At 45.5% G+C, this 20,645-nt stretch overlaps 1 protein-coding gene across 1 annotated transcript; it reads right to left on the bottom strand.

Moving 5' to 3' along the window:
• Nucleotides 1–14,931: 14,931 nt before the first annotated feature.
• LOC149249942 (uncharacterized) lies at nucleotides 14,932–20,468 on the bottom strand. The gene is made up of 2 exons (XM_089453523.1): nucleotides 19,577–20,468; nucleotides 14,932–18,929 (listed from the first exon to the last, which is right to left on the bottom strand). Exons 1-2 carry the CDS (start codon nucleotides 20,466–20,468, stop codon nucleotides 14,932–14,934), a joined length of 4,890 nt encoding a protein of 1,629 aa, XP_089309649.1.
• Between the last annotated feature and the right edge of the window lie 177 nt (nucleotides 20,469–20,645).

Raw genomic sequence — 20,645 nt, 5'->3', positions numbered from 1 at the left:
CTTGGCATAGCATTTTGGAAAAAATTTGATCCATAGATTGTTGTGGATATTCCACTAGACAATTCATCGCAATAGATCTGACAATATTATATTAAAAATATGAGATTCTACACTATTACAGTTTTATTAAACTTTAAGATCTGTAGATTTAGCTATAATTTGTTCATGCATGTGAATGGAAATTATGCATAAAAGTAGAGAACGAAAAAATAAGCACACACACACAAGGCATAAGATATGCTCTATGGGAAGCCCTTTTGGGAGAAAACCCAACTGGAAGGTGAGGTAACTTCGCTCTCTTTCTCTATTTGGAAATATGGTTGCATGTACAAAGAAGTAATTCTTGTGGCCCATGGGTTGCTACAATTCACAGATCCTCTCTGTGTTCTCTACATCCTATCTCTCTTGGCTATCTTTGCTCAGCTATGGAACAAAATTCTTTCGAATGAATGTAATGCCTCTTTCTCCTAGTGGCCCGTTATAACTCAACCCGATAGCCTACTAGTGGTTAATTTTGACTACATCAAATCTTAACTAGAGTTACAGTATAGACTATTCTAGAGTATTTTACATCATAAACACATGGCTAGCTCAGTTTTCATGAATAATGGGGGCTGACATGGCATCCTCCTGAACTATAGGTGTGAAAACAGGAAGGTCAACTTCTGAGTGGCATAACTTTTGCATATGAACGCCAATTGATGCTCTTCTTGCATCATTAGAAAGATATATGTCTATAGAATAGCATGAAATTGTGCTTCTTTAAAGCAAAAAAGTTTTTGATCTAGGTGGATATTGGTGCCCACCCACCTATTCCACTTGGACCCCCAACACTGTCTCTTTCAGTTTTTCAGTTTCCTTAATTGTAACACAGTTTACTGTTTTTGGTAGTTTTCTGGGTCCTGAACTTCTGCAGCCGTTTTGAGGCCATAAACGATGTTTTTAGGGAAAACAGAGAGACTGAAATCATCCCAAACAAGAATGCCTATTTGTATTTGGCCTTCTCTTTGAGATCTTCGAAACGAGGTATTATGATAGCCAAACGGAGATCGTATGCCAAAGTTAAGACCCCGAGAAGTTGATATACCAATTTACCCAAACGGGGCCCATAGTTTTAGTGCTTCATATCCTAGGGTTAGGTTTATGGATGTTTAGGGTTTTCCATTGCTTCTCAATAATAAATAGGCCTTTGAGCCCCATTGTAACACAGTTCAGAGGATGTAGCCGCCACATCTCTTCTCAGAGGTAAGCTACCATCGCCTGAGCTAGTCTTATTTCCATTCTGTTTGTAAGCATATTTCAGCATTTGATATGAATGAAATGAAGTGTCATTTCTACTACATCTTTGTATTTATAGTTATATATGTAATTTGTTGCGTTCCTGTTTAAATTCGAATCAGTGGTATTAGAGCGGTTTACTCTTTCCCTGTTTTTCTTTGCATGTCCCCAACGAGGTTAGGATATAAGGAGTTAGGGCTCAATCTAGTTGAACCTTTACAAGATCAGCCTTGCAAATCCCGACGGCCTCCCATGGCGGAAGAAAAGAAAGATGAGGGGGTAGGAGATCCTTTCAAAATGTTGCTTGAAGAAGCCCTCGAGTGACAGAGGGACGTGATGATGGATAACTTTTCCCAGATCCTTTGATGGCTACCCACAAGCGATGCATCTTCATCCAACAACCACTCTAGAGGTGCCACTCCTTTTAAGGTACAATTTAACTTCGATATTCCCATATTCGAAGGCCTAATAAATGTAGACGTCGTAGATAAATGGTTAAATATGTTGGAAGGATATTTTTCAGTTCATGACTTTTCCAATCGGGAAAAGATTACTTTTGCACTTCTCAAAGCCACCCCACACATCAAGGACTGATGGGAAACCTATTGTGAACAAAAGGACAAGAGTGAACCCTCATTGTTTTTAGCCGCACCCACTTGGGGTTCTTTCCGAGACGCCATCAAGGAACAATATTACCCTGTCGGGAGCTATGAAGATAAATACATAAAGTTGACCATGCTACGATAGGGAAGGGACGAAGATGTGTCGGAGTTCACAAATATTTTCCATACCCTACGCATGAAGCTGGGTATCAAGGATACTGAGCGGCATTTGGTGCTCAAGTACCGCGGTTGTCTACACAAGTACATCCAGGACGAGATGGAGTTCCTGGAAATTTTCTCTCTCGGTATGGCATACCGGTACGTTTCCAAGATTGAGCAGAAGTTTAGACAGAAGAAGTGGGACTTTGGATCTGCAAATCCAAAGCAAGGAAAAGGCACCCCCAAACCAGAGAACAAATGACCAAGACAAGGTGGGGCTACCCTGGACAGCCTACCGAAGTGGCAACCAAAGAACAACACCATGAAGATAAAGAAGGACAAGGGAAAATGGTGTGAGTTCCATAAGATCTCCACTCACAATACAAGTGAGTGTCAGGCCAAGCAATCATTTGTGGCCGAGCTGAAGGCTTCTGAGCTTGACGCATGTTCCGACTCTGAATCAGAACCCGATAAGGGAACTCACAAACGGAAGCAGATCATTGATGCAAAGAACACTGCCACCATGGCCACCACCAAGATCCAGAAGATTGAGCCTAAAGATCCAGAGGAGGGGGAACACCTCTTCCACTCACAGATGTTGGTGAAGGGTTCTCCACTGTAGTTCATTGTCGATAGCGGGAACCAAAAGAACCTCATTTTAGTAGAGGTCGTGAAGTGGCTAGGCATAAAGACTACATCACATCCACATTCGTACACCATTGGGTGGCTTCACCAAGGACGAGATCTTCGCCTCAGCCAGCAGTTTCACCTTCCGTACAACATCAAGCCCTTCACAGATGAGGTACTATGTGATGTTGCTCCTCTTGAAGTTTGTGATGTAATGTTAGGAAAACCATACTTGTGGAAGTGACATGTTGTATATGAATTTAGACCTTGCTCTATGATTATTGCCTTGGCCAACAAGTTGTATAGGATATTGGAGGTAGCCCTGCCTACCACCAATTCTTTGATCATTGCAAAGCAATGCAGTAAGATCATTTCGGAGACTAGGAATTTGTTTTCCTTATGATTCGCCCTCAGGGCAAGGAGAAGGTCATGGCCACGGCTTCCAGGTGGGGCTCCTTTGCACAACAACAACAGATGGAAAAGTTTGTGGAGGAGTACAAGGATATTTTCGCCTCACCTACATGGGTACCTCTGCACTGTCAAGTCAAGCACTCCATCGATATGACCTCGGGTGTGCCACTGCCCAATGGGTCGATCTATTGGCGCTTTGTTCTAGAGAACGATGAGATTAGGAGGCAGATTTAGGAACTATTGCAGAAAGGGCACATCAGGCCAAGCTCATCACCCTGTGGTAGCCCGATTGTATTGCTACAGAAGAAGGATGGGACCTGGAGGCTCTGTATTGACTACCAAGCATTGAACAAGATCACCGTCCGGAATAGGTACCCATTCTCACGGATTGATGACCTTCTTGACCTACTAAAGGGGCCAAATATTTCAGAAAAATTGACTTGAAGTCAGGTTATCACCAGGTGCCTATCAAACCCTCTCATGTGTGGAAGACTGCCTTCGAATTCAAGGAGGTCCTTTCGAATGGTTGGTCATGCCATTCGGATTGACAAACACCCCTGCAGCCTTCATGAGACTGATGGACGACACCTTGTGACCCTTCACCAATGCATTCGTGGTGGTGTATTTCGATGACATCTTGATCTTCAACCAAAGTTGGGATGATCACCTCCACCATATTTGACAGGTCCTTAAAACCCTGCGACAACACAAGCTATGTGTTAACTTGGAGAAATGCACCTTTGGCCTGACCCAAGTTCAATATCTAGGGTACATAATTGATGAGAAGGGTGTACATGTGGACCCATCCAAGATACAAGTCATTCAAGATTGGCCAGCCCCAACCACTTTAACAGAGCTCCATAGCGTTTTGGATCTTGCCAACTTCTACCGCAAGTTCGTCTTGGGGTTCTCTCATATCACTTGGCCTTTAAGTCAAGTCACCAAAGGCGAAGAAAAAGAAAAGGTTTTTTTGGTCTGAAACCCAAAAAAAATCATTCTCTGAGTTGAAGAATCACCTCTGTTCTGCACCAGTGCTCACATTACCAGACCTGCAACAACCATTTGAGATTGAGACAGATGTCTCTGACTATGCTATTGGTGTGGTTCTTACTCAGCGTGGGCATCCGGTGGCTTACCACAGTGAAACACTTTTAGACACAGTCCGAAGTAACCCACTTATGACAAAGAAATGTATTCCATTGTGCAGGCATGCTGTCAATGGAAGCATTACATTATGGGGAAGGAAACAGTCATCCACACAGACCACCAACCTCTATAGCTCATACAAACACAAGGGAAGTTGCAGAACGATCACCATCAGAAATTGTCCACCTACCTGCAATAGTTCCATTTGAACATTGAGTATAAGAAGGGCAGCACCAATAATTTCGTTGATTGCCTCAGCGAACTACCAGTCATGGCGTTGATCACTATGCTCGACCCTTATGGGCACGAGACATCGGGGTGCTTGCCTCTTTACAAGAGCGATCCAAAATTAAACAACACATACCAGACACTCCTGGAAGGGAAGCAAGTTCCAAGTTTTCACCTTCAGGATGCATTGTTATGCCACCTGGGACACATTTGTGTTCCTTCAAGCGAGCGTGCCAAGATGATTTGGGAGGCGCACTACAGTCGGGTCATTGGACATTTCGGAGTAGAGAAAACAGTGGCGGTATTGCAGAAGTATTTTTATTGGCCAAAACTTTGTCAAGATGTTGGGAAGTACATTAGATCCTGCACCGCCTGTGCCATTGCCAAACCAACCATCAAGAAGAAAGACCTGTATACTCCTCTACCTACTCCTAGTCATCCTTGGGAATCTGTCTCCATGGATTACATGTCAGGCCTTCCTTCTACTAAGCACAACAATGATTTCATTTTCGTGGTCGTCGACAGATTCTCTAAGATGGCCATCATGGCGGCCTGTAAGAAGAGTATCACAGTAGAGGTCACTGATAAGCTCTTCTTTGAGCAAGTGTGGGTACACTTTGGGATCCTAGAGTCCATTGTCTCAAATCGGGACAACAAATTCTTGAGTGCATTTTGGTCAAGTCTCTAGTCGATGCTGGATACAAAACTTACTAAATCCATGGATTTCCATCCCCAAACCGATGGCCAAATAGAGGTTGCCAACAAGATGATCGTACACATTCTACCAACGTACAACTCGAAGCATCCATACACATGGGATGAAAGTCTCTCCTATGTCTAGCATAGCTACAATAGAGCTCTCCACAGCTCAACGGGCCATAGCTCCTTTCAGGTAGGGCTGGGATTTCTGACAGGGCTAACAACTTCATTGATCGCATCCAATACATCCGCCAACAGGTCTATGATATATTAGACAGAGCCAGTGCTAAGTACAACCAGTGCCATGATCAACACTGGATGTCACACAAGTTCCAGGTGAGCGACAAATTTTGGCTACATTTACAGAAGGAGCATCTCGCTAGACCCCACCGCAAGATTCGCCTACTTCGATATGGGCCATACACCATCACCAAGGCTGTAGGGGACAATGCCTTCGAGCTTAGCATTCCACTATTCCTTGGTCTGTTGTTGGCTTGATGGGACCTGACCCAGGTTTGGAGTTAATTAGCCAAACAAATCCTTGTACTATTGGCCCTTTCGGCAACAGCCTACAGAGTGTGGTCTGAGGTCTCACCCGAAGCAGTATGGGGGGATGCTCGAACCAATTTTCCGCACCCTTGAGATGTCTGAGGGGTTGATTTAGTCCAATTGTGAATACCTTCGAAAAGGTTACTTCACACACTTTCCTAACCTGCGAGGCCTTCGCGCCCTTTTATACTCGACTTCGCACAGCCTGAACCAGTGGCTGAGGAGCTTTGCGCTGCTAAAGCAGCGATCTACGCTAGTTCCCCAAGTCACACCGTGGATCTTACTTATCTTCTTATAACAGTTAATTATCTTTGTGTAAAAAGATACCCTATATTATATTCACTTATTCAGCACATTCATATAAGTTCGTGCAGCAAATAAAAAGTAAACTTGCAATTCATACCCAATATACTTCAATGCAGAAAATAGGAAAATATACATAGGAATATTGTAAACTTCTCTTTATTAATGCTTCAATTAGTTACAGACTCAGCCCACCCTGCAGACTACTAGGCCTCTGCGCACTTAGCTACAGAGCCTTCTCCTACTCTACGACCCAAAGACACAACTTTCCACTTAGACTCAATGCTTCATCATTAGATCTTCTATTCATTTTTTTTATTTCTTTTACACTTAGAGTCTCAAACCGACATTACATTACAAAAATAAGGGTGGACAACCCTATGACTCAATTACAACTTCGTGCTTCGCGCCCACAAATCGCGGAGTCTTTACATCGGACTTAGTCAAAACTTGGGCTTTAAGCCCCAAAACTTGCCTTGGGGGGATCCCATGCCCAACAAGCCCCCAACACAAACATCATGACTCACCCTCAAGTCACTCTGTTGGTGCGGAGATCTTCGTGCGGAGACCTCCCAACTCTGCTCAGACTGCTACAAGGTCGGCAGCGCACTGAGCGGTTGCCTACTGTATCTCTTGTATGCGTTGTTCCGAGACCGCGGTGTCGGAACTGCTCCCATGTATCTGCTCCTACGTCCCCTGCATCTGCATGAGCTTGCCTTCAATTGTTGCTATGATTACGAAGGCCTCGTCGATCCAAGGTTGAATGTGCGCCTTCACAACCGCTTCTCTGTGTTGTGTTGCGTCAACTTGCTCCTTAAGCGTTTTTGCCTGTTACATTTGCACGAGCCTCTATGTGAAGGCCACCATCTGCGCGATTCCTTTGACATTATCATACTGTTATTGTAGCTAATGTGCCTCCATTTCTAAGAGCTGTATGTTCGGGTCCTCCTGCAGATTGGTGAGGACCTCGAAGGATTCTTCCAACATTTTGGTGCAGTCCCGTACTGCACTACTGATCTCCTCCATCCTCAATGTATTGGTGCTGGCGCGTTGTTCCCTTACCTCTGGAGGAGTTGAAGGCTGCGCCTTCAACCACATCTCTACTATATGGAGGTTCAGCTCCAGCTGAACCTTGCCCATTTCTTCTCGCGCCTCATGCACCCTTGCTGCTAACCTCTAGATGCGTGCCTCTGCTGGGATGGCCAGCTCAGGGACCATCTAGCAGGCTTCTTCAATTACCTACACCATCTGCCTATTCTGAGACACGACCTTGTTGCACTGCAAGCTCAACTACTCCATGTTGATCCTTTGTTCACTCAACACCTGCAGTGCGCAGCTCTCCCTAGCCCGTAGTTCTGCAATAATCCCATCCTGCAGAACATAGAGCATCTCCCAAGGGAGCGCAGCCATGTTGATCCCTATTCCTTTCAATGTACTGACCGTAGGCCTGTCGGCCTCATTTTCTGTAACCAGTGCCCCTTCTGGTAGCACTATTGTGTTTGTCGTATTAGCGCGTATCATTTCCTCGGTTGCGGCTATTCCTACTGCGACGTTGGTTGAGAGAGTACCAGCTTGAGGAGTGCACACCTGCAACACCTGAATCTATTCTCGAAGGGCCCCCAACACAATCTGATTCTCCTCCACAAAGTTCTGGAGGGCCTCTGTGGTGATGTCGCACACCGTCTCTCCTATATCATGCAGACCCCCCTTGGTAAGGGTGATCGGGTCGATAGACAGCGTAAACGCTTTTACCTACTTGTGTGATCCAATCTGCTATCTCGAGCGCTGACGCTTCAATAGTGTCGATGTTATCTGTGGTTCCACGCCGCCCTCCTCTATCTCTATTTCCATCTCTTACTCCTACTCAGGTGTTGGCTATGTGGGGCCTGACCTAGGTCCAGAAGTGATTTAGCCAAGAAAATCCCAGTACTACTGGCCCTTTCGGCAATAGGCTGCTGAGCACGGACTAAGGTCTCACCCGAAGTAGTATGGGAGAGTGCTGGAACCATATTTCCGCACCCTAGGGATGTCTTGATGAAGGTTCTGGAGGTTCGTGGTCCGAACCTGCACGTTGGCGCTGCTCTGCGCAGTAGCCTATGTGCACCTCTATAAGGAGTGCGAATACAGTACTATCCTGATCTCGATCCTTACTGCGCTATTATATTAGTGCTTTGGGTTAGTTTTTGCGAGCCCAATGCTCTTATTACTTATTCAACTTTCAAGTAAGTGCGCGTAATAAAAAACAATATAAATGCATAAAGATAAACAAAACCATAGATGCACAATATTCCGAATCAAACTTATCTTTATTAATAATCCTTTTCAAGTTCAATTCAATTACAGAACCGACTCCGCGTCTGCACACTCAGCTGTGGACTCTACTAGGCCTTTGCGCACTCAGCTGCAGAGCCTCTTCCTACTACTACGACCCAATACACTTCAGATCCACTTCTATCCTCTAACCATGCCTTTGCCTCTATCTATCCCTTTCTCATCCAAAAACTATCTTTACACTTAGAGCCTCACTCTATTTATACAATCCCATGGTCCGCGGACCATGGGTAGGCTGACACAACTTTACTTTATTTTACAATTCTTAGGGCGGACAACCCTATGACTCATCCTAGACTTTTGCGCCCCGCGCCCGCATTTCGCGGAGTCTTTACATTACATTGACCAAAACTTAGGCTTTAATCCCCAAAAACATGCTGTGGGGGGACCCGCTACCCAACAGGCCCCCAACACAATCATTGTGACTCGTCTCGAGTCATTGTGTGGCGATCCTAGCACAGAGCCCTTCCAACTGTGTTTAGGCTGCGTGAAGGTCCACAACGCACTGCTCTGTCGTCTGTTGGATTTGCTCTACTCGCTCGGTTGAATGCTCACTGTCAGGGTCAAATCCCTGTCTTAAAGCATGCATCGCTTTCATCTGTGCGAGTTTTCCTTCGATGTCGGCAGTGATGAGGAAGGCCTCATCAATCCAAGGCTAGACGTGTGCTTTAAGTACTGCCTCTTTTTGGCGCGCGACATCCACTTGTTCCTTCAATGCCTTCACCTGTTGTAGCTTCACGAGCCGTTGGGTTAGGACCACTGTCTGCGTCGTCCCACACACACTATCATATTGCATTTGAAGCTCCCGCGCCTTTGTTTCCAAGCGTTGTATGGTGGGGTCCTCTTGTAAGGAAGTGAGGACCACGAAGGATTCTTCCAAAATAGTTGTACAGGTCTGCACTGCCTGTCCTATTTCCTCCAGTGCCTTTTGGATAGCATCAGCGCATTGTTCCCGAACTTCCGGGGGCGTGGATGACTACACATTTAATCGCAGTTTAGAAATCTGAAGATTGAGGTCTAGCTGGATCCTCGTTGCTTCCTCCTTTGCCTCGCAGAATCCACTATCCAATTTGTGAATTCGCACTCCGATTGGTAGGTCTGTCGCAATTTCTAGCTCTAAGGCATGACGACATGCTTCCTCTACTATCTGCTCCAGCTGCTAATTCTGCACCAGCGCTTCATCACGTTGTAGGCTAAGCTGCTCGATGTTGATTCGCTATTCACTGAGCATTTGCACTGCGTGTACTTCCCTAGCGCAGAGTTCTGCTGTCACTTCGTCCTGCAGTTGGTATAATATATCCCACGAAAGGGTAGCCAAGTTTAGGCCAAGTCCCTTGATCCGGCCCACTGCGGCTCTGTCCTCCATGCTGTTCACTATCAGTGCTCCTTCCGACAGCACGACGATGTTAGCCATTTTGGTCCACAACAACTGCTCTGTTGCTGATGTACCCGCGACACCATAGGTGGCTACCATTCCCTCGTGTGGGGCCCGCACCTGAAGTTCCTGCAGTTGCACCCTGAGGGCCCCCAACACATTCTGTTGCTCTGTCATTGCTTCCTGGAGCGCTTCCCTGGTGACCTCACGAACTGTGTCGCCGATGTCGTATAGGTCACCCTCTGTTAGTGTAATGGGTTCACCATCTAGTTTGGAAGCCTTGGTCTTCTTCCATGGCCCTGTTTTTTCTGTACCGTGCGGCCGCTTCAGTTGTGCAGGTGTCATGCTTGGGTCCCCGCCTTCACCGTGTCGTCTATCCCCTGTCCTGTGGTCAGGTCCGGGCCTCTTTCCTCCTGTGTTGTGGTGGCCAGTGTTGCTGCTACTTTTTCAGGGTCTTGGTCTATTCTGCGGTGGCCTTCGCTGCCTCACAGGAAGCCCTTACCTCCTCAGCGAACTGCTCATTATGCTTCTGCTGTGCCAACAGCTTGGTGGCATCCTTGTGTTTTTGTATCACTGTCTCATCGCGCGCCACTCAGGTGGCCATGAGTCGAGCACAACGAACACAACGTCATCAATCGTGATGAAAGGGAGTTTGGTCCAGTTCTGCTCTGGATCCTTCCGCGCCTTGATATACACATTGTGCATATTTACCTTAAAGTCTGCAAAGCTCTGCAAACTGTCATACACCATGGGGAATAGGCATGGCCTTTTTTTGATCCACATCCGGACGCTTGCCTCCATGAGTATCTAGAAGATCTTGATCTCGCGGATTCGCGTGGCGTCCTTTGTCGCCCAGAGCGATGCGTATGTTTTCGCCTTTAGCAAGTCCTGTTCAAGAAGAGGAAACTGACTGTCCTCAGGCAACTCCCTTGCAATCAATAAGATGGATAAGAGCAACCACGCATAGTGGAAGGTATTACCCTGCTCCTGGGCCTCCTTGCAGTTTGTCAAAAACTCTTCGCAGAGGAACTGCGCCTAGTTGAACCGTACCCCATCTGCGCATTTTTCGGCTAACGCAACGACCGTTGCTGGTACCTCGTTGCCGCGACATTTTCTCATCACCTTCCTGGCCAGCAACTGGGTGGCTATGCGCACCCCTTTGTCTTGAATGCTATTAATTACGTAGCCTCTCTGCTTCTTTTCCAACTTGTATTTCTTCTTCATGGCCTCTGCGAGCGCCAAATCTCTGCTTTTGCTAGCTATTTCTGTGGGGTCCCTTCCCATACAGGGAAGCTGAGAAATCCTGTGAATAAGCTCTGTCATGATAGGAATAGGCTCCTCCAGCCACAAGTACCCATCATGCACCAGACAAAGCAGTTGCCTCATGACAAAGATCGTGATTGGTGCCTGGTGAAAGTGTGGAATCCATAGTAATTGGAGCAGCCCGGCCTCCTCCACATGGCGCAGCCATTTCCGCGGCTCTAGCACTGTAACTGACCCCTCCTTGCTCTATTTCATGATTTGGCTAGTCTCCAAATGTGGGAACTTTTCACTGTCTGCGAGGTCCCAATATTCAAATTTCATCGTGGGCACCCGGCCGAGAACTGATCTTCAAACAAAATTCCATCTGGGAGGAGTGGGGTTTGGAGTGCACTCTTAACAGTATCCAAATCTTTGGGTACTTTTACTCTCCCTTTCCGCGGAGGGACATACTTGGGCAGTTTTGCTGTAGCGCATACTAGCTGAATGTCTTCCTCCATTTCTTCATCTGCCTCAATCTCTTCTACGAATGCCTAGAGATCCTCCTCCTCGTCATCTGTCTCAAGATTAACAGTCTTTCCCTTGTCTTCCATAGATAGTTTACCAAACTGCAGATTTTGCAGAGACATACGGACCGGTCTTGTTGCCTATGGATCCTTTTTGGGCCTCGGCATCCTGGGCGATTTAGGAATTTCTGGTGCATCCCCCACCAGCGGCGTAGGGCTCTGCGCGGCTCCCTCGGTTGTCGACATCATTCTGTTCAGGAAGTCTTGCATCTCCTTCGACAATGTCTCAAACACTGAACTTGCTCTCAAAGCCTCCAAATTCATAAGGTCCATACCCAATTGATAGCACAACAACTGAATTCTCAAAATGCCAAGGGTTGTTTGGTGGATAGCCATCAGTGATTTATAGGCCTTTTTGAATTCAAATTCGACCGTTCCCCCCTCATTCGGCTCATTAATGCGAGATTGGCGACAGATCGTCCCAAATCTAGTTCTGACTTCGTGTCTTAATTGCCCGTCGCCCGCTCCTTGTTGCCTTAAATTGGACATCTTGTCATGAACAGTGACACCAATGGTCACTTCCCAGCCTACCTGCGTGGCAGTGTAGCCCCCTATGCATGGGCGCGACCCTTGTGGCACACTAATCCTACGCACAGCCTCCTTGTCACACATCTCCCCTACAGACTCTTTTATAGTCCCGCGCTCTCTTTCAACTGCTTGGAGTGCTGAGACTGTGCTCCCTACGGATAGTCAGGTGGTTGCACAACCTGTGCGAGGCTTCAATTCACCTTCCAGCCCTATCTGCGGGCACTCCTTAGTTACCCTTGTGACAGTTAGTGCCTCACATTCTTCCTTATGCGGTGTGCTCCCCTGGTTACTTTGTCTGATAAGGTGCAATCGCAGCCATGGTAGCAGAGCCACAAATTCTCAGCGGCCATCTTCTAATGTAGTAGTATGGCTACCCATATCTTGTTTTGTCATTCTTAGTTCCTCGGCACAACATTCTTGCGCAATTTTGGTTTCTAGTTTGTTGATTTCTACATACATTAACATGCTTTTCTTCCTTAGCTGTACCCAATCTTCTTCAAGTTCATGAAGTTTAAGGTTCCCTCACCAAATGGCTTCCTCTAATTGCATAATTCCTTCATTCGGGTCCTCGCATATTGTCCCAAATATGGGAGCTACTACGTGAGGATTCCTTCTTTCCAAAACTATGGCCTCGACTCTGCTCGTCGGCTTTGAGATTGTCTCTGCACTTAGGTTTTTGTACATGGCCCTATAGGCCCATTAGACTGTTGGTACACACAGGTCCCAATCGGTTCAACTCAACTGGTGAACCCTGTTCAGCATTCCGCATACCTTCTTGAATGATTCTATGTGGAACATTTGTGGTGTGCGTCGCTTTTCTTGCTGCTGCGTCTTGTTCGTATTTTCGATCCTTAGTTTTGGGGTGTGTTTGTGTGGACTGCATAGCACATGTTTGTACCCATCGACACAGGTGGGCGCACAAGTTTCTTTGTCCTATCTGCCCGACTCTCGTTCGAAGCTTGGGGCTTCCAAACCGCAAGCGCATCATTCTTCGATACCCACGCCAGTCCTCAAAATTTCCTTGATGTGTTCCACACCAGCGTGCAGGTGTTGCGCGCAACGCCCACTTCAACACATCAAATCGTTGTTGTTCGGGTACCGCATTTTCAAATTTGCCCAAGAATTCATCCACTGCTGTCAATCCATCATATGTCAGCAGTTCCCTTGCCTCTGTTGTCACGCAACGCAGTGATCTAACCATCATGTTGCAGTTCAGCGTTGTCACTTCGTGCAACCGATTCTGCCATCGTTCTACTTCTTCATCTGAATCCGAAGTGCAGAAGCTTTCACGTTCCCACGAGATTCTCCCGTCTGCAGTCGGATTCACCCAATCCTGGTCTCATGTAGCTATCTTGTAAATACAATCCAGCTCATCGTCGCTTTCATCATCGCGCACTGGTTCAGTGTAGCGCGTTCCTTCGGCCAGGTCTAGTGGGACTACTATGTGCAGTGACTTTTTCTCGAATATCATCTTCCGCTTCTTCAGGTTGATGACTTCGTTCATTGTAATTTAGAAGCTAGAGAACCCACAGTAATAACCATTTTTCATCAATGTTTCAAATCCCAACAGGGATCCATCATCAAGACATTCTTGAATGATGATAGTAGAAGAGCTTAATGAGGGTATTAAATAATTTATAATAATACGAAGTGGGAAGATTAAATGAATGTCAACTATTTGTTTTAATCATTTTTATTTATTATTTATTTATTAATTATTTATTAATTAATTTTAAGAATTTTTAGGTATTTTTCAAATAGATCAAATTAATAATTAATCAAAATTATTATTATAACACGTATTTATTATTTGAGTTAATATTCAATGTATATTAATAATAATATGTAAATTTATTAATTTATTATTATTATTATTAGGAAATATTATTAGGTGTATTAATATTATTAAATATTAAATATTAATATTAATAATAATATTAAACTTAATAATAATATTAATGTATTATTAATGATTAATAATTAATAACTAATAAATAATAAAAAATAAATAATGGTAATTAATAATAATACTAATAATAATGATAATTAATAATTAATATTAATATTAATATTAATGTATTAATAATAATTGATAATTAATAGCTAATAGTTAATAATAATATTAATGTATTAATAATTGTTAATTAATAACTAATAATAAATGATAATATTAATGTTAATGTATTAATAGTAATTGATAATTAATAACTAATAATTAATAATAATATTAATGTCAATGTATTAATAATAATTAATAGCTAATAATTATTGATATTAATGTATAATAATTATTAATTATTAATTATTAACTAATAAATATTAATAATATTAATGTTAAAGTAATAATAATAATTAATAATTAATCACTATTAATAATATCAACGCTGTTAATGTGTAATAATAATTAATAACTAATATTTATTAATAATATTTTTTTCCCGTAGAAAAAGTCGTAATTTCCATTAGTCAATAGAAAGTTACATTCTGTAGATGTTTATAACATATACCAAGTGAGGCCATCTTCCTCTCGGATCAGTATCATAGGTTATACATAGTGTTCCCACCATGTATATTCAGCACAAAAACGAAAGCCAAAAAATATAATTGTCTTTTGCCTCCACGCAGGGAGTTCCAAGTTCTGTAAAAAACATTTATAATTCCTGTCATTTGCTATGTTTTTGAGCTCCGCGCAGGGACTGCGGAGAAATAAAACCCCAAAAATAATTTGGAAGTGTTTCGGCCTGTGACGACCGTGTGTAACAGAGTCTGTAAATATAAAACATATTTAAAACGACCATGTTGCAGCAAACTATGGTGACAAAATAACCGTAAAAAACAAAATGACTGTATGTGTGGGATGGAGCCATCTCTACTGCTGATTTTCTCTTTGTGCTCGTAGATCTACAAAAGGCCTGTGATAATGGCGGTAGATAGTTCCATCCACTTCTTCCTCAATTAGCCAGTCTTCCTCTTGCCTTTGCGCTGCTTGCTTGGACAGTAGGTCTGCCCTTGAGTTGCGCTCCCTGTAAATGTGTTTACAATCAAATTTTTCAAAAGCAGCTGTTAGCCTGTGTGTTTCCTCCAGTAGATGTCTCAAAGAAAAAACATTGCAATTAGATTTTCTGTTGAGCCAATTACAGACAATTTGAGAGTCTCCAAATAATTGTAATTTTGTGCATTGTTTTTCAAGAGCAAAATGGATCAGGTTCATGGCTGTGGAGAGCTCAGCATAGTTGTTTGTGCCTCTTCCCAAGAACATTTGTAGTTTGAAACAGTGGGCCTCCCGAAGGTAGAGAAGCGCGCCCCCCCCACAACCTACAGCTTGTGCTGAGCCATCAAAATAGGCCCAAGGGTAGGATTTGTCAATGTGCTCTGGGGTGATGGTTCGGGGCGGGGCCGGTGGGGGATCATCAGGGAGGAGAGCATAATCTGCCATGATGTGTGCTCTGATGGTAGGCCAGGATGGGGATTTATGGTAAAAAATAGAGCGATTTCTCACCATCCAGATAGACCAGCTCACAAGGAGGGGGATGTTCCTTTCTTTGCCCGAGTGGTGTTCCAACCAGTGCGCCCAGGCTTCCATGATGGTCTGCCCTTGCCATCTGTGAGGGGAGGGGAGAAGAGAGGTGATAAGGGTCCATTGCTCTATGACCACAGGGCAATTCAAAAAAAGATGTTCTGTATCTTCGTCGTTGCTCCTACATAAATGGCACCAAAAGGGTCCATGGAAAGACCTTTTCTTCAAATTTGATCCAGTAGGAATTTTATTGAATAGGATGGCCCACATTAACATGCGCGTCCTGGGGGCTGCTTTGAGCTGCCAAATAGCCTTCCACCACTGCTGTATATTTTCAGGCTGGTGATGTTGCATAAGCTGTAGGTACCCTTCCTTTGGAGTGTATGAACCATTTTTTGCATGTGCCCATACCAACACATCTTCCTCCTCCGTAATCCTGATGTGTGCTTGGTTTAGGGCATCAGTGTAGTTCTCCCATTCTGTCCTCCACTGTTCCGGGATGTGTAGGTCTAGAGCTGTCTTCCAGGCTTGTTGGAAGAGACTGGAGTTTTGATTGTCTGCTATATGTGCAATATGAGTGATACCCTGTTCCCTCAGGTGTTCCCTTAACTGTTCTGGAAGCTGATGGGTATTGCCACATCCAATCCAAGGGTCGATCCCTAAGCGGACTGTGTTCCCTTGATGTATTCTCCAAGTTAGACCTTCCCGAATGAGGGGGAGGGATGTTATGACCGCTTTCCAAATGTTTGAGTGTCTTCCATGTTCCCTTTGTTCCCTGCGGATCCAGCTGTGAATACTCTCCGGGGCTATATATTTCTCCACTACTACCCTTTTCCAAAGACTGTTGGTTGTAAGCAATTGCCATCCTAGCTTTGCTGCCAGAGCTTTTGAAAAGAGATCCAGTCTTTTAATGCCCCATCCTCCCCATTTCTTTGGCCTTGCTATAGTATCCCATTTGACCCATGCAAAGAGGTTCCCTTGTTTGTTCCCCTTCCATAGAAAACTACAGCATATCCTTTGAAGTCTATTTAAGATTCCTCTAGGTATCCAAGCCAGTGACATCCAGTATACTGGTGTAGCTTCCAGGACAACTTTTATGAGGGTAAGTCTCCCAGCCCTGGTGAGATATCTGTTATACCATACATATAATCTTTTCTCCACCTTAGCAATAAGCCAGGTCCAATCCGCAATTTTATATCCCCCATGTTTTACCCGGAAGCCCAGATATTTTAGTCCTTCCTCCATCTGGTGAATTTGGAAAGGGAACCGGTTTTCCATATAGATGATCTCGTTGGCAGAACAACCAGTAGCAGTGAGAGTAGATTTTTGGATGTTTATGATCATACCTGTGGCCTTCTGGAAGAGATCAAAAACATGTCGTAAGGCAGAGGAATCGGCCAAACTTCCATTTAAGAAGATAAGCACATCATCCACAAACAGCAGATGAGTGAGAGAACAGTTCTCGGTGATTTTTATCCCTTTTATCCTTCCCCTTCTGTGTTCTGATGCGATCAATCTGCTAAGCCCTTCCATGATGAGAAGAAAAAGTAAGGGAGATAAGGGACATCCTTGGCGAAGGCCTCTTTCAGCAGTAAAGAAAGGAGTGGGGGTCCCATTAAGGAGGACACTGTACGACACATCTGAAATACAGCTCATTATCCATTTGATGAATATGTATGGGAACCCCAGGTGGGTGAGAAGCATGCGGATGTAGAGCAAATTTACCCTATCAAAAGCTTTGGAAAGGTCTACTTTTAGGATCATGCCTTTCAAGCGCTTAACGTGCATCGAGTGGAGAAGTTCCTGAGCAGTGCCAATAGCTTCATGGATCTGGCGGCGGTGAAGAAAAGCAAATTGTTCGGGGGATATGTGGGCCGATAGGATGGGCTTGAGTCTGTTTGCTAGAATTTTGGCCAAGATCTTGTAGAGGCAGTTGCAGAGCGAGATTGGCCGAAAATCATTATAGGAAGCAGGCTTGTCGGATTTTGGAATAAGGGCAATGAAAGTGGCTTTAATGGCCGGGGTAATGCCAGAGAGGCTGCAATGTTTGATTACTTTGAGGAGGTCCGGGCCTATTTGCTCAAAGAAAGCTAAGTAGAACTCAATGGGCCAGCCATCAGGTCCCGGACTTTTATCCCTTTGAAATCCCCTCATTGTAGCTTCCATCTCCTCCATAGTAATTTCTTTAGTGAGCTCAGCTGCATCCTCTTCATCCACAAATCTGGGGAAAAGCTCAGCTACTCTCATGATTTCTAGCAAGTTTGCTTCTCTTGGGGCTTTATATATATTCCTGAAGTGAGAGGAGGCTAGGAAAGCAAGTTCCCTGGATTTGTGGATCCTTTGGCCCTGTTCATCTTGCAGTTCCCAGATGGTATTGATCGCTTTCCGGCCATTTGCGAAACGATGAAAGAATTTTGTGTTCTCATCCCCCTCCTTTAGCCATATTGCTCTGCTTCTTAATCTCCAACTAGCTTCTCGGTCTCTTAGGACTTGAGTTCTCTGGTTGATGAGGCCTTCATAACTAGATTTTTGTTCCGGGGAGATGAAGGTGCCCACTGATTGGGATTCTAGATCAGCAATCGCTTGTTCAGCTAGGGAGATCGTCTGATCATCTTGTAGTCTCTTCTGGTGCGCCCATTTCCTAGAAAGAACCTTAATTTCAGTGAGGTTCCTTATAAAGCAGGGGACCGGGTCAGCATCATCTGGTAAAGGATGTGACTTCCAGTATTCTGATATAAGGTTTATATATCCAGGATCCCGAAGCCAGGTGGAGTTAAACTTGAAAGGGGCCTTATGATTCAGTAGCCTTGCTTCAACTTCGAAGTATATCGGCCTGTGGTCCGATATCCCTCCGCTTCCCACCCATTGCCTGGATCGGGGATGATTGCAGTGGAAAGCCTCCTTGATAATAAAACGATCCAATCTTCTGGCAAGGCTGTGTTCCCCAATTCTATTATTCTTCCATGTATACTGGATCTTTGCCGATGGAATGTCTATCCAGTGATGATCCTCCAGCAGGTGCTCAAAGAAATCCGATAGCGGGTCAATCTGCCCCAGATGTCCCCAAGATTCAGCATGACCCTTAGAGAAATTCAGGTCTCCCCCAAGGATTGTGTTCTCGGCTAGTAGGAGAGGGGAGGTAAAAAGCTTGCTCCAGAATTGCTCCCTGTTTGTGCAGGGCCCATAGACATTTAGGATTCGAAGATCCTCCTCTAGATCCATTGAGTAAACATCTGCCCCCAGGTAACCCCATCCACCCCAGATATTCTTCAGATTGATGGAACTGTTCTTGAAACCGATGGCTAATCCCCCCGATCGTCCTGAGACATCTAAGGCGTAAAAAGACCAGCCTGGCAGCCAAGAGCCCAGAATGGATGTAGCCAAATCTGCTTTACATAAAGTTTCTTGTAGGAAAATGATATCAACCGGTTCCGAAAATAAGAGTCGTTTCAGGGCCAGTTTTTTCTCAGGGCTGGCCAGCCCTCTGCAGTTGAAGGATATAATTTTCATGGAGGGGGGTGGGGGAGGGTAACCGATGCTCTAAGTGCCCTGTCGATGGTTTGTTGTTTGCCCTGGATGACATCAACCCCAGCTTGAACCTTTGCCTTTTTTAAATTTGGGGGTCTGCCTCTACCTTGCTTGGGTGAGAGGATAAGAGGCTCCGCAGACAGCCCTACTGCGTCCGCTTCCTGGCGCTTTGAGGACGAGCGGGTAACGTACCTCGGTGAGGAGTTTACCGAGGGGGAGGGCGAGGAGGAGGGGAGGGGGGGAACGGAAGGGAGGGAGCAGGGGGACAGTATACCCGAAGGTTGGGGGATAGGGCAGGTAGGGTAGTGCGATCGGGAAGGGGGGTGAGACAGACGGGAGGCCTTGACCAGGTCAAGGGCAGAGGGGGAAGAAGGGGGGGGGATCTTGATTGGGTGTAGTGTGGGGAAGGGGAGAGTAAAATTCAAAGAATTTATATGCGAAGCAGAGACATTTGAGGGGAGAGACGTACCCGATGAGAAAACAACTCCTTTTGCAGCCTTTGAACGCGTCATTGGAGGAGATGGAGGCCGGGCCGGGTTCACTCCTTGTTTCCTTTGCCGAGGAGCCGATGGTGCTTCCACCGTATCTGATGTAATGTTGTGCTCTGCTCGGGGCGCCGCCGCAGCCGGGGGATCAGGTAAGACCATAGTAGCCGGGGCATTCTGAGGAGTGGGGGACTGCTGTGCCTTTTGAAGAAGGGGGCAGTCTTTGTAGAGATGTCCCACTTGGTGGCATCTTCTGCAACGATATGGGATGCCCTCATAGTCCAATTTCTGCTTCCTTGTGGATGTTTTCCACTGAATGTTGATGTGTTCGTGCAGGCCTCCTCTAGTATCAAGATGGACCAGTATCCGGGCATATGCCATCATCCCCGTCTGAATGTATGCCTTATCCGACTCCATGAAGGTACCCAGTGTATTCCCAATTCTTCTGAATATATCCTCGGACCAGTACTGTGGCGGCAGTCCCGGAAGTCTAACCCATACTGGCCCGATCCCAATCTGTTCCGTCTCCGGGTCAAAGAGAGGCGTCCAGCGTTTGAGGAGGACCGGGGCTTTTTCATAATGCCAGAACGAAGACAGCACCCAACTGGTATGATCCGCCCTTGCAAATCTCAGAGCAAACCAGCCTCGAACGAAAGTCTGGACGGAGGGGATCTCCACCAGATATTTGCCCCAGATCTCCGATGCCCAAGTCTTCAATTTGTCTGCAGAAATATGTCGACCCCTAATGCGGCCCACGAGTACTCTGTCTGCTAGATCCATAGCATCTCCCCACTGGATGTCTTCTTCAAGTCTAAGGAAGACGTCCTCAGACCTAGATTTGTAACAGCGCTGTTTCTTCAGGGGGCGGGAGGACATGCGTCTAGGGTTTTCTGAAGCCCCGGGAGTCGCCTGCGGGGGGTCAGGGAGAGGGGTAGGGTTCGCGCGGGGGGGGGGAATACTTCCGGGAGAGGTGGGATGGCGTGGTAGCTCCCAGATGAAGCCGGAGGGGGAGGGGGAGGGTTTGATGCAGAGGGGACGGAAACCTCCTGAGGC

The sequence above is a fragment of the Pinus tabuliformis genome, chromosome 7 (genome assembly GCF_031772625.1).
Source record: "Pinus tabuliformis cultivar Carrire ecotype Pingquan chromosome 7, CPIR1, whole genome shotgun sequence".
Taxonomy (NCBI): Eukaryota; Viridiplantae; Streptophyta; class Pinopsida; order Pinales; family Pinaceae; genus Pinus; species Pinus tabuliformis.
This window is presented reverse-complemented; position numbering and strand designations above follow the sequence as displayed.

Excerpts from the sequence above, each read along its gene's own strand:
- LOC149249942 (XM_089453523.1), bottom strand. The coding sequence starts at position 20,468 with ATGTCCTCCCGCCCCCTGAAGAAACAGCGCTGTTACAAATCTAGGTCT. Across the intron at positions 18,930-19,576 it reads AGGAGTTGTTTTCTCATCGG|GCTGGTCTTTTTACGCCTTA; the intron begins GTACGTCTCTCC and ends CTTGGCTGCCAG.